The 13,239-nt window shown below is 38.9% G+C and overlaps 3 protein-coding genes across 4 annotated transcripts in view; 1 reads left to right on the top strand and 2 right to left on the bottom strand.

Moving 5' to 3' along the window:
- Positions 1–1,777, bottom strand: part of LOC125744895 (FYVE, RhoGEF and PH domain-containing protein 5-like) — a 57,520-nt gene extending 55,743 nt beyond the window's left edge. The window contains exon 1 of the mRNA XM_049017182.1: positions 1,724–1,777. Within this exon, the coding sequence (XP_048873139.1) occupies positions 1,724–1,777 (54 nt within the window). The remainder of the gene's footprint in view (positions 1–1,723) is intronic.
- Positions 1,778–5,296: 3,519 nt separating this feature from the next.
- On the top strand, positions 5,297–6,291 carry ghrl (ghrelin/obestatin prepropeptide). Its single transcript, XM_049017181.1, has 3 exons — positions 5,297–5,410; positions 5,877–5,975; positions 6,184–6,291. Exons 1-3 carry the CDS (start codon positions 5,297–5,299, stop codon positions 6,289–6,291), a joined length of 321 nt encoding a protein of 106 aa, XP_048873138.1.
- Positions 6,292–7,152: 861 nt separating this feature from the next.
- On the bottom strand, positions 7,153–13,129 carry tatdn2 (TatD DNase domain containing 2). 2 transcript variants are annotated; one of them, XM_049018466.1, is made up of 7 exons: positions 12,810–13,129; positions 11,844–12,173; positions 10,888–10,986; positions 9,125–10,282; positions 8,748–8,875; positions 8,316–8,499; positions 7,153–8,069 (listed from the first exon to the last, which is right to left on the bottom strand). In XM_049018466.1, exons 2-7 carry the CDS (start codon positions 12,162–12,164, stop codon positions 7,929–7,931), a joined length of 2,031 nt encoding a protein of 676 aa, XP_048874423.1. In that variant the 5' UTR covers positions 12,165–12,173; positions 12,810–13,129; the 3' UTR covers positions 7,153–7,928. The 2 variants fall into 2 exon arrangements, with proteins under 2 accessions (XP_048874423.1, XP_048874424.1); XM_049018467.1 differs by lacking the exon at positions 12,810–13,129 and adding an exon at positions 12,566–12,697.
- Positions 13,130–13,239: the final 110 nt, after the last annotated feature.

Below are 13,239 nucleotides of genomic sequence, written 5' to 3'. Positions count from 1 at the left end.
CAGCTTGCCCACTTCCTACTGGCAAGCATCCAGCTTCGCCTGGTGGAATTGGGAGATGGGTGGGTCATGTCTGACCTCTAGCAGAAACAGGATGGGTGGGGGTATCTGCAGAGGAAATTCAGTCATAATTTTTTTTTCCCCAGATTCTTCGTTACCTGAGCTGTTATGAAGATATACTGCGAAGTATTCTAATAAATGATGCAGATAAATTGCAATACAGAAAAAGAATGTATCACCTCATCCTTCAGATCTACCTCCTTTTGCATTCGAACTTGGGTTAGAATGAACATTATACACAGTTTATGTTGTGCCTGATAAACTTCACCCCCGTAAGTGAAAGAAAATGACACCTGCAGGCAGAATACATTCTTTTGGTACAGGCAGAAAGTTGAAGCTATGGGGATGCAAGTGGCTGCCAATACGAGAGCCATGGCAATAAAGTATCCACTGAGATCTAATGTGGTCCAACAATCAGGGATGAGAACAAGTCATTCTTTGGTGAAGCAAGTCTCCAGTCAAAACATTGCAGTCTAAGTAAAGTCTCAAGTCATTTGCCCTCAAGTCTAAGTTGAGTCCAAGTCTTTCCTTCGTTTTTCCTGTGAAGTCACAAGTCATCAAATTTGTGACTCGAGTCATGTAACTTGAGTTCCTGCAATGTCAGTTTTTTTTTTTTTTACCTTTAGTGATTAAAACTTGTTGCAGCAAAAACCCACCACGGTACGTCATAAGATACGTGCTTTATAGGTAGAGATAGGTTGAAAAGAGACTTTCTCCACTCACGGTTTTTATGTTCGTGTACATGCAGGGAGTGATGCATCTTTCCAACAAACTATCTCAGGAGACCTTGCATTCAGCCAATTGAAAATGCAGACAGCTGAGAATTAATATATACTGAAGTTATAAAATTAACATTATGGTATATAGTAGGGGGACTATAACCTCAAATCTTCATAGGGTCCAAGTCGGGTCCAAGTCTCAAGTCACTGAACTCAAGTCGAGTCCAAGTCTTTTCATCAGTTTTGCTGAGTTGAGTCACAAGTCATGAAATTTGTAACTTGAGTCCGAGTTGAGTAGTGAGTCAGTGACTCAAGTCCCCAGCTCTGCTAATGACAACCGATAAAAGGAAATACTGCTGATGTGGCATAGATATGAGGACAATGCAGTCAATCGACATGGATCTTATTGTGTAATAAATCTGGAAAGATTTAATGAATAAAATGTAACTGTAAGTTATAGACAAAAATATATATTTTTAGGTGGAAATCAACAGCTAAAAATTTAATTGGGATGTTGTTGAAGATATTTGTGTCGATACATAATTTCTTACTAATATGTGAAATCCTGCTTTGTTACACAGTAATACAAAAGCATATTTGATATCAACTGCTTTGATTAATTACTTGATTTGTGAATATGAATGCCTGGTGGGACTGACTGAGTATCATGATGATGCTTTTAACAATGACATTATTTACCATCACTCCCATTGCAAATGCCATTCTGTTATTTTGAAAATGAATGATGGCAGAGTGACATGGTGCCTACAGGGTTCTGGTTTGATTGTTCTCCCCTGTGACATAACAGCTTGCTGGGAATCCACCACCAGCAGGGGGTGATCAGCACCACGCAGGCTGGCAGTAACCATGGTCGGCCATATGGAGTGCCAAAGGGGAGTGCGGCTAGTGGTCACTACTTGTCCAGTCGGGGGACAGGACCGCCTTACCTTGTAGGGCCTAAAGCCTGAGTGAGGAGACAGAACAATCAGCTGTGCAGGCATTCTCTCTGTAAGAGAGAGCTGGAGGATGACTGACCCAAAGTAACTGCTGCCTCCTGACTGACCCCCCTTTTGTAGGTTTTTCCCTTTCCCCCAATACATCTTGCCCCCCAAGAGGCATTTTCTGCACTTTCTACTTTCTTTTTGCCCAGCGCACATTTTGTGGCTTCCCTCTCCTTGTCAGACAACACATATCAATGCGTGGATTTATTGACCGCCAGGGTCTGGTTGGTGAACTGGGTTGCTTCTTAAGAACAAGGAAACCTACGTATTTGAGAATCACTGGGGTTCACTGCTGGCTTCATGAAAGTGAAGAAGCAGTTTAGCATCTAACTGTAGCTCATCCAGCTCCTCACAAAAACGTTGTCACAGGTTCCAAGTGCCGACTGGTAACTCCCGCTTCTGGCAGCTGGTCAGAAGCTCTGCAATGTTCTTCAAGAATGTGGCACCTCCATGTAGTGAGGCTGGATAATCACTTGGTCCGTATTTCAGCCTGTCATTGCACTACCCTGCAATCCAAAATGTCGTTTCCATGAAACATTCAATCAAAAATCCAAAAATGCTGCTAATAAACTTCAGATTTTATATCATTCTAAATAGTGAATTTTAATAAATTTAACATTTGTCAAAGTCAAAATCTGTGGTAACCAGAATGTGTGCCACTCTTTAGGCACCTCTTTTATAGGATAAAAATATACTGATTTCTTGATTGATTCCTCTAAGATTTATATTGACATGGTAAGTTTTGCCAGTGGCTACAGGACATCTAGATCAGTCTATGAAATAATGAGCTTTGAAAGAAAATTTTAGATACTTGAAAGATGGGGCGGCATGGTGGTGCAGTGGTTAGCACTGTTGCCTCACACCTCTGGGACCCGGGTTCGAACCTCCGCCTGGGTCGCATGTGTGTGGAGTTTGCATGTTCTCCCCATGTCGACGTGGGGTTTCCTCCAGGTACTCCGGTTTCCCCCCACAGTCCAAAGAATTGCTAAACTGCCCGTAGGAATGCATGTGTGAGTGAATGGTGTGTGAGTGTGCCCTGCAATGGGCTGGCCCCCCATCCTGGGTTGTTCCCAGCCTCGTGCCCATTGCTTCCGGGATAGGCTCCAGACCCCCCGCGACCCAGTAGGATAAGTGGTTTGGAAAATGGATGGATAGATACTTGAAAGACAACAACAAGAAATTTTTATGGTTACAGTAGAACACTTATGTTTGACTCTTTGATGACCATTACTCCATAATAGCACAGCACTGTTTGCAGTGAGCTGACCAGAGCTGAGTTTCCTGCAGCCTTCTTAATGCAAGTTATATCTTTTAACATAGAACTTCCGAAAGACGTGGTGCTAAGAAGGCTGCAGGAAAACTCACTCTAGGGTTAACATTGAGGAGTTTCTCTTGTTCTTCATTCTCTGCAATGTTCTGCTGATGTAATTTTTCTCAGGATCACCGAAATAACTTGGATACCCATTGACACAAACCTGAAATCTCCTACTATGCCACTGTTTCCCCATAAAATCCTGACACATCAGCCTGAGTTCAGGCTATCATTGTAAATAAGAAACTGTTCTTAATGCTTTGCTTTGTAAAATAAAGGTTAATGAATGAAAGAAATGAATTATTTCCGTTACCCTGAATCTAAGCTTTTGTATTACGAAAACCCCATTGTGCCACGATGGTTTGTTTCACTGTTACTAATAAGTTAGGAACAGTGACATTTTGGAAGATATGATGACAACTTTCAAACACTTCAGATGTTAAACATTCAAGAAAACTAATACAAAATCCAATACTCCAATATTCTCACTGAATTATATGAAAAATGCATTGTGAAATAACAGCTGGCTGTTTATATGATTTTTAAAAAGCCTGTTTTCTTACAGTAGATTTGACGTTGGGTTCAACTCTGCCATCTCCTGGAACTTAAATGCTAAAACCTTGTTTTTTTTCAGTTGATTAGGGAAGGGAAAAAAATCTAATTTTACTGCACTATTCCATGGAATATATTCATACATGTGTGATCATTAAATATATAATTTAATGCTAATTAGTTTATTTGGCAGATGCTTTCATCTGAAATGACTGAAGTGACATTTCCAGTAAAAGTTATGATAGCAGAAAAGGCTGTGAGGGTAGCTTATTATTATTATACCACAATTTCAATCTATCAAAAATAAAGAATTAAAAAATTTAAACAATCACATGCAGCTTGAACATTTTATTTTATAAGAGTTAAGGTCTGTGCAAGCATTTTCTTAAAACAATTTATTCCAAAATCTTTTTATTTTACTATCAAACAAGCCTTGGGTGGGCAATTTTATAAAACTTCTTAAGTTCTATGTGCAGTTATAGCATTTTTGTATATCTGTTCATTTGCCACAAAATGACTAAAACACAAATGACCAATGTCATTGTCATTGACAATGTATTCTTGTACAAAGAAATATCAAAACATTTTCTCTGCATCAAGACCTTTCATTCCAAGACCCTCCAATCAATGAAGAAGTCATTCACTCAGGCATCAAGACCAATTATCATAATTGTCATAAAAAAAATAAAACTAACAATTCTATATTTAAGGTGATATATAAAATGAAAATTGTGAACTTTTACTTAATGAAGCTTTTTTCAAAAAGGGAAAAGAAAATGCAAAGGTTTTGTTAATTAAATAAAACACAGTTAACCATAAAGCAAAATTGTGAAATAATGGCAAAAGGCTAATATAGGTATATGTGTATGTGAATGATGAGTCTAAATGGTTATTATAAATTCCCCAGACTGGTAAATCCATAAAAACACTGAAAAAGGATCAGAGCAGAGTCAAATAGATGGAATGTTTCAAATTGGGACTAGGGATTATCTTCTAAATCATGAAATATATAGACGAAAAATGTTTGGAACAACTGAGGTTTTCTGTATTTTTCATGGTATATTGTATAAGAGTGGAGTAGAAACCCATCTAAAGTTGGTGACAGATATCTCTGAGCAGGACAAATAGTTTTAAAATCATTTCGCAGCCCCTTAGAGAGCACACAAGATAAGCCTTACCACAACCCTGACTACAAACATACGTCATATTTAAAGGACTATTATCCAAAAAATGTAGCCGTTCATACTCCCGAAGTGAAAAGCATCTCAACACAACTAAAGTATGCATGCACTATTTATATTTACTCAGGTATTAACATAGTTTTAATTGCCCTTTGTTTCCTGGATATATCAGTATGTACATCCTACATTTATGTGGCACAAAACAAACAGCTGATTTCTATAAAAAGGTCTATCAAATACGCTTCCAGGGTATATACTCCAGCCACCGTCCAACAGGTAAATTTTATTGTGTGTTTTGACCAATTGTTGTTATATAACTAGCGTTTACAAAACTGAAACCAGTTTGTAACTGAGGTACTTTAAGTTAATCGCAAATGTCCTTTAAATGTTTATATAAAAGTTTCCTCTTTTGTGATTTCTGTTTGTCTTTTTGGTTATGGTGTTAGAAACAGCCATCGAAACATTGTTTCAAACATGCAGCTGAAAAAGCAAATAGCATATGGAATCATGTTCATCTGTATCCTGGCATTATGGACGGACTCTGCCCAGGCAGGATCCAGCTTCCTCAGCCCATCTCAGAAACCACAGGTATCCATCCATCCATCCATTGATTTCTAACCATCTATCTTGGTTAGAGTTGTAGCAGACTTGGAACTTATTCCAGACAGCATAGGACATAAGACTGAGGTATCTCAGGTCGGTCCAATGCAGGGCACAGTCTCTCACACGATTACACTCGATGGACAATTCAGAGATGCCAGTTAGCCTGACTGTACTATATGTCTTTTGCTTGTGGGCAGAATCCTGTGTGACACAGGAAGAATATGCAAACTCCACACATACATAATAATATTAGGACTTGCTGCATTTAGTTTAATATCACTAAATATTTCATTTTAATTATGGTTAATTTTTTGTATTCTGAAATCCTGGGTACATAACAAAAGATGTGTGTGTGTGTTTTCCTCAAGCCATATCTTGTGACAAAATAATACATTTACAAGAGTGGATAAGAAGCTGAAAACCGATGATTGAAATGAGCTTGTGTCTACAGGGGAAAAGTGAGAAGAAACCAGTGCGTGTGGGGAAACGCTTCTCCGAGGGGCTACCTCCTCCGTTTGAGGCTCTGGAAGGAGAGAACAAGCATGTTTTGGTTGGTGGGAAGGATATTTTCAAATAAAATCAGAGAATATTGAACAGTGCCATACGGAAATGCCTAGTTTGTTAAAACAATTATTTGAAATTAAAACATTTTGTGCCAACGTGTCACTTTTAGAATAGCATGAATAATGTTTAAATTACAAGAGTGCGATATTAGAATGAAATATCTTTCTAAATATTGTTTTTTTATGCTGGATTAGTTCACCTTTCCTTTTGAGATGGGCATCACCATGAATGAAGAAGAGTTTCAAGAATACGGAAATGTACTGCAAAGAATTGTACAGGATGTGCTGACAGATGGCCCATAAATTGGGAGAAAATTTGCCTGTGAGTATAAGGCGCCAATGTGAGCTACACTGACAAGTGCTGCCCTGCTATTTTGAATGAATAATGTTCCTGTGTTGTTTAAATTGATTTTACTGTGTGAGGTGTCAACGCAAAAATATTTAGAAAATTGCATTAACTTCTTCATCTATGATCAACGATGTTTATGTTTTAGACAACATTAGCTCAGTCCCCTTCAGGTAATTCTTTTTGTCACGTTGCAGGGGCAGCGAACGACGCAGTGAGACTCCCATGAATACAGTATCATATGGGACAACCGTTTGCTGTTACCATTCCAAGTATAATCTTTGAACTTAAAAAACAAAACACATCTATCAATCATTTATATGCTTATAAGCCCTCTTCAAAGCACTACACTGTAAAAAGAAATGAAGAAATAAACTTTAAAAAGCTAATGTAAGGGGTGCCTTAATGTCTGTGTGATTATTCTGAAGTAGATGTTTTAGTTTATTTGAAGTTATTCTGAAAGTGAAGCGATGCAAAATGACCCGTGGAACAGCGAGAATGAAGATAATGGCAAACACTGCTTCAATCGAAGCAAATTAAACTGAAAAAATATTATTTGGCATACAAATCTCTTTACACGCAATTTCAGCGGAATTATTTTGCCATGTCGGAAAACATTTTCATTAAGACTACATAATTTATAGGTTTGAGTGATTACAGTTCTAGGCATGCTGACACTGACTAAATGATGATGACTAGTAAGCAAGCTTATTTTTTTTTAACTCTATTACATTATAACTGAAGTTCTCAGAAATGAAACTAAGTTTAAAGGTGACTGAAAATAAATTGAAATTGCAATTAAAATGCATTAAAAACAATTACACAAAAAATATTAATTTTACTTTATTAAATGTGGTCCCATAAAAATATATAGAATTTTAATAATACACTAAAGTAAGTCAGGTTAGAGGTTATTTAAACAGGCAGAGATAGAAGGTGGTAAAATATGTATCCATTCAATCAAGTCAGGCACACATTCATGCATTAATGCAGGACTATCTACAGCACTCACCGTGGCAAAAGTATATGGCTCCCTCATTGTCAGTAAAGTCACCCATCACCCAGAATGTTGGTACTATGTCAATAGTGCCACCTTGTCACTTAAATAAAAAACACTTTCACACAAAGGGGACCAGCAAAATAGGAGTAAAACAATCAGTAAAAATAGAACAGCAAGACATGTTCAGATTAATATTCAATACATTTCAGCTGAACTGATAACTTCTTGTACAGCATTTAATTTTGAGAGAAAAAAATGGCACACTGATCCTTAATTACACGGGCAATGTAACTAGGCTTTCCATACCTTCAGGTGATAATTTCCATGTTGAGCAGAACAGGTAATGGAAACTCAAACGTAAACAAAGAAATTTCCTCTGTTCCATTTGTTTAGCAGGTTTAGGGTATAACAATAGTGATGAATGATTATACAACAAAGAAAGGTTGTGGTCATTTATACCTCTTAGAACAGCAACCCTTACTGTAAAATAGAGAGTTCGTTTGGTAATCAAATGATGAATCAACGATGAATGCGGCCTCTGATTGTTGATGAGCGCCCACACTATACAAGCATATGAGCTTTGCTGGGTCGCAGTCACAGGTCGTATAGCTTAGCTGTGGTCTGCCTCAGGGTGGAAAGGACAGTGGAGAAGAGCTCCCCCTTCAGGTGGCTGATCTCCTGCAGGGTATGGATGGCCATCCCTGGGTGAGAGAACCTGCACACACTCTTTGAAACCTAAGGAGGCAAAGAACTGTTTTCAGCTAGATGCACAAATTACTCTCAAATTACCCTTGTATATCTCCAATAGATTTCATTATAGCTATGCATCTCTTACATATATATATAGTTAGGCTACAACAGAACAGGCACAAAATAAGACACAAAATTAAGCAAGGCAATAAGAGTCAGTCCCATATTTGAAAATGTATAAACAACCAGCATTGCCTGTATTCATTTTTTCACAGGACTGTATTGGCATACCTGGTAAGGAAGGAAATAAGGTGCATCAGTTTCTACTACAATCCTGTGGAGAGGGATTCTCCTGATGGCATCCTTGACTTTCACAGCTTTAGGGTAGGTGAGCAGGGCTGTGAACCCTACTGACATGTTAGGGAACTCCTGGAGAAAAGGCTCAATGACATCATAGCTGTTGGTGAAGCAGTGCCTGTAGCACAAGAACGCCAGTTACTAATGTATTTTTGGAGGGACTGACAACACTAATCAGGTTCAGAAAAGATTCTGATGCGACTGACTTTTCTGAATACAGGTTAAAATTGCAACTGCAGTTTTCAAACATAACCTCATATCAGAAGTTCTGAAAGCACAGTAAATGTTTTTACTGGTCAAAAAATGTACACGATTACATTCATTTGGCCACTTCACCCTTGCGCATCATCTATGCCCTATATCAACCTGTGTATTTTGTAGTCTCTGGGCACAAGTCTCTTCAAGATTTCCAGGAGATCTTCATCTGCATCTCTGCAGTGGATTACCAGAGGCTTCTTCATTTGTACGGCCAAATGCAGCTGGCGCTCAAACACCTAATAAGGTAAAGAATATGGGGAAACCTCACTGCCATATACACAAAGAAAATCCCAGTGGGTGAACAAACTACAATACTTGATTTTGTTTTCACCAAATAAAATAAAATCCAGTGGATGCATTATCAAGTATTAAACCTTCAGTTCAGTACCTAAGAATAATCAATTCATTAAATAAATACACACAGAAGATGGAATGATAGATAGATAATCACCAGTACAATATGATATAATCTGCTATACTGATACCTTCTTCTGTTGGCCAACAGTAGTGGAACATTTGCTTGAATAGTCTAGCCCAATCTCCCCAAAGGCAACAGCTTTTGGGTGTCTCATAGCAGTCAGGATGCTGTGCTCATGAATAATGTTGTATTCCTTGGCAAAATGTGGATGGCAACCAAAAGCCCCCCAGACCAGCTCCTCGCTAAGAAGGGGTTCCCAGAGCTGCTCCCTCACCATGAGGCGTGGGTTACAGAAATCTGCAATGCAGCCTTCAAACCTGGAGGAAAAGGAGCTGTGGTACAGTCGGCGGAAGTGAGCAAATGTGCCTCGAAAGCCCAGTTTCATATACAGCATGTCCAGATGACAGTGGGTGTCAATGAAACTGAGTGGTCTTGCCTTTTGGCCACTGTCTGAGTCCCACATAGATTGTGGTGCTTCCACAGACACTAGTCTGGTTCTGTCGCTCGGTGAGGTTCTCAAGTGCATCGGGCTACAGTCTGAATCGCTTCTAAGTTCATCACCAGAAGAAAGTAAATCTGGGCTCCGTAAAGGAAAACTGTAAGTTAGCAAAGACGACTGAGCTTTAACTGTACAACCCGGTGTTGCAAAAACATCAGACCTCTTAGATATTTCACTGCTGAGGGACATGTCATTTCCAGTATTGCACATTACAAGAGAAGATTCTCGACATTTACGATCTGCGCTGTTCCACTGACACTGAGAAAGTTCCAAGGGTGAATGGACAGCTGTATTCCAGGGGTTTGAAGAAGATCCGGGTTTCTGGAATGCACTGTGCAACTGCCGTGGAATGAATCCACAAGGTGACTGAAGTGCATTATTTCTCTGGTTTTGAAATGGTTTTGATGGCATCTCACGTGCGCTGTTCCACTGATTTGAAGAGGATTCACACAATTTCTGATTTGAACTGTTCCACTGGTTTTTAGAGGATTCACAAGGTAGCTGCATTGCAATCTCTGAGAAAGGCTTGCATGGCACCAGGATTTCATCATCACATGCATTAGAATGTTTGAAGCATGCCGCTAGGTTTGGTAGAGGACTGGTTTCATATTCACTGCTGTTCTTCTTCAACTGGGATTTTGTGACAAAGCCCTCATCCTGTGAAAAATACTTCACTTCCACTGGATCATCCACATCTGACCAATCAGGCTTTTCCAATGACTCTCTCTGAAGAAACATTTGAACCAGTGTAAGACAACATGAACTGGGAATAAGCCCAAACATGTACATTTGGCTTCAACATCTGTAGGGACAAAATCAGCCCTGAACTACCCACGCCGTAAACAGAAGAATATGGGTAAGGACATGTGCCTATGATTCATACCCAAATATACAGCCCCGAGTAGGCAGTTCATTTTGGTACTGCTGCAGTAACAACCCCAATGCATGATAGTAAATAAATGCCTTAGATTTTTTTGCCAGGCAACATTTGATTTCATAGTTTTTCCCCCTTTATGTGAAATGTTGAAATCCTCTACTTACGGTAATAGATCATAGAATATATACCAACATTATCCCAAAAATGTACCTGATTATCAGTCTCAGCAAAGCAGTCTTTTTCTAAAAACCAGTGTAGTTTCTCCACTGTCTCTCCTGCATGGGTGTGCATGCTCTCATCTAGCTCTAGATCAGCCGTACTGTACTATCACAGTGGTCTTCACACACTTTCCTCTAGAGGTTTTCCCTATTTGGCTCTTTTGTAGACTTTTTAGTGCCAACCGCAAGAGCATCTGTTACAGCCCTAATACTGTAAGTGCAGTTTTTAAACCTACCTCTGGTGTTCTGTGATTAGTCTTCTTTCCACGTGGCAGGACTTTATTGTCGGATAAAATAGGTTCTGTTAAGATGGGTGATGTGTTATAGTTTGATACCTGAAATAGCAGTAAACACAGTACCTTAAAACACTACAGTAATATATTTCTAATTAAATATTTCTCTCAAACACAAAACCATATCAGTTTTGATATTTAGCAATACCGACTTATCTCTAGAAAGATACAAGGTTTTTTTTTCCCCTGAATGTGCTAACTTCATGATTAAAACTAGATGAAAAAAACAAAAGTGAATTAATACTATTTTAAAGTACCATGCCATTCTGTGGAAAAGAATTATACAGAGCAGTTCACAGAAAGCATGGTACCAGCAGAGAACAGAACATATGTAAACACAACTGGAGCTTTAGGCATTTGTTTTTGACAGTCATAATATATTACAAGTTATCATGCTGAACATTATGGTGCTTAAATGCTTTACTTTGTTTTATTTCCTGCTACATACCATTATAAAAAGCAGGTGTGGGAGATATGATAATATTCTTGTTGCAATATTAGAAGCCTTGAAACAGAATGCTATTTTTACTTTGGCATGATAATCAGTTACTTTTCCAATTAATTGTGCACATGGGTGTAGTGGTGCGTGAAAATTGCTCGAGAAATACAGCCGACACCCTGGTCTGTCTGAGCATCTTCATATATTCACTTCAATAATTAGTGTGGCAACTAACCTAACAATTTCTACATCAAAGAAGAGTGACCTGGTTACAAGACAGTCTAGTACACATACATGACAATCTAGCTGTAATAAAAACAGTACGCCTCCTTAAACCTGTGGGATTTGCATCTCACAGCCAGAACATGTAAAAAGTGGTATCTAGGACTACAATCCCCTCCCCCAAAACTCTCTGTTACTAAAATGAATATCATCAAATTAAACGACAGAAATAGAGTACCTTGGCAGGAGAGACCGTCACTTTAGCACCTGTTCTGTAGGACTTCCTTGGCTTCCTTTGGCCTGACGTCCTCCTGCTGGATGACCAGCCCGGGCCTTTCATTTCAGTTGCCCTCAGCTTTTCTAAAGGTGAATGAGCTGGCTTATTCATGGGTGTATTTAGGCACATGTCCTCCAGCATTCCAGGGCCCACTGAAAGCTCCTCATCCTCATCCTTCCAAAGGCTGGACCTGACTCCGTCATTGCTGTTTCTGCTGTTCTTTGTAGGGGAGAATGCAGCCGCTATTTTCCATTCAAATTCCTCTTTTGGCCTGCGGTCCATTTTACAGAGCTTGACAAGAGAGAGGAGAACATCAGAAATATACTGATATACAAACATATATGTACATAAACCTCCCAAGAAGATGCGACAACTCGAAGATCTGGGTGCTGAAATGTACTCACAAATAGTGGAGTGGTATGAAATTTATTATAATTGTCAATGTTGTTACTAAAACAACACGGATGTTCCACCGAGAAACAACGTTATCCGTGTCAGCTATCATAGTTCTGTGGTTCGTATGAATCATACATTTAGCCTCCACGTAAAAAATGTTTTTACAAGATATTAAAATCGAAAGCAGATTAGGAAACAGAAATAAAGAAGGCATTAATTAGCCATCTAGCTTAATCTTAAACAACTAGCATACAAATGAGCACGCATAGTGTTTGTTTACTACTTACGTCGCTTTAAGAAAATGCATAGAAATGTATGCAAAAACCCTTAAGCACGTAATAATATATTACATTTTACCACAACGTGCTGCAGTTATACAGCGACAGCACGCTTACGATCCTCACACGTCGTACTGCGGTCGTTTTGAATCGTATTTATACCCTCCGATTCAAGACACAGCTTACTAATAACCCAATAAAACTAATTTTCTATGACTTCCAATGGGTAATAGTTAATTCGGGGATAGGTCACCTATGCCAGTGGTGAGAGGGTCGTTATTCTGTCATTTCATGTCACCTATTCAGTCGGTTTACACGGAGATATGTAACGTATCTCTATCGACTTTTTCTCCTTCCCAGCGGCTTGTTCGTGCTGCTTAAGTATAGTTTTCTTTAACTTGATTTGTCATGTTAATTCATTCATTCTTTCCCCACCAATGGCCGGCTACAGCTATCTTTGGAAACCTCTGGCCAGATTTTACTTCAGAAGAGGAACCATCGAAGGCTGCAGTGCACCACCGCATGGGTAACTGTGTAGGACCCGTGCTCAGTAGAATAATCAGCTCTGTAACGTCTTCAACTGATTGATTTCTACGGAGGCCGAGAAAGACCATAAAATATCATTATTTTGTAACGGTTTTTTCTAGAGATCTCGAGGCTGCATTCGTTTTCTCGGTAAAATT

Source organism: Brienomyrus brachyistius, chromosome 6, assembly GCF_023856365.1.
Source record: "Brienomyrus brachyistius isolate T26 chromosome 6, BBRACH_0.4, whole genome shotgun sequence".
NCBI lineage: Eukaryota > Metazoa > Chordata > Actinopteri > Osteoglossiformes > Mormyridae > Brienomyrus > Brienomyrus brachyistius.
The sequence above is the reverse complement of the archived record's forward strand: the minus strand, read 5'-3'. Positions and strand labels throughout refer to the sequence as shown.

What these genes read in the sequence shown, in the direction of transcription:
- ghrl (XM_049017181.1), top strand. Translation starts at nt 5,297, where the DNA reads ATGCAGCTGAAAAAGCAAATAGCATATGGAATCATGTTCATCTGTATC. An exon ending in GCCCATCTCAGAAACCACAG is followed by an intron (nt 5,411 to 5,876) that starts GTATCCATCCAT and finishes TTGTGTCTACAG; the next exon opens with GGGAAAAGTGAGAAGAAACC. An exon ending in GAGAGAACAAGCATGTTTTG is followed by an intron (nt 5,976 to 6,183) that starts GTTGGTGGGAAG and finishes ATGCTGGATTAG; the next exon opens with TTCACCTTTCCTTTTGAGAT.
- tatdn2 (XM_049018466.1), bottom strand. Translation starts at nt 12,164, where the DNA reads ATGGACCGCAGGCCAAAAGAGGAATTTGAATGGAAAATAGCGGCTGCA. An exon ending in TGACGGTCTCTCCTGCCAAG is followed by an intron (nt 10,987 to 11,843) that starts GTACTCTATTTC and finishes CTGCTATTTCAG; the next exon opens with GTATCAAACTATAACACATC. An exon ending in CTAATCACAGAACACCAGAG is followed by an intron (nt 10,283 to 10,887) that starts GTAGGTTTAAAA and finishes ATGTTTCTTCAG; the next exon opens with AGAGAGTCATTGGAAAAGCC.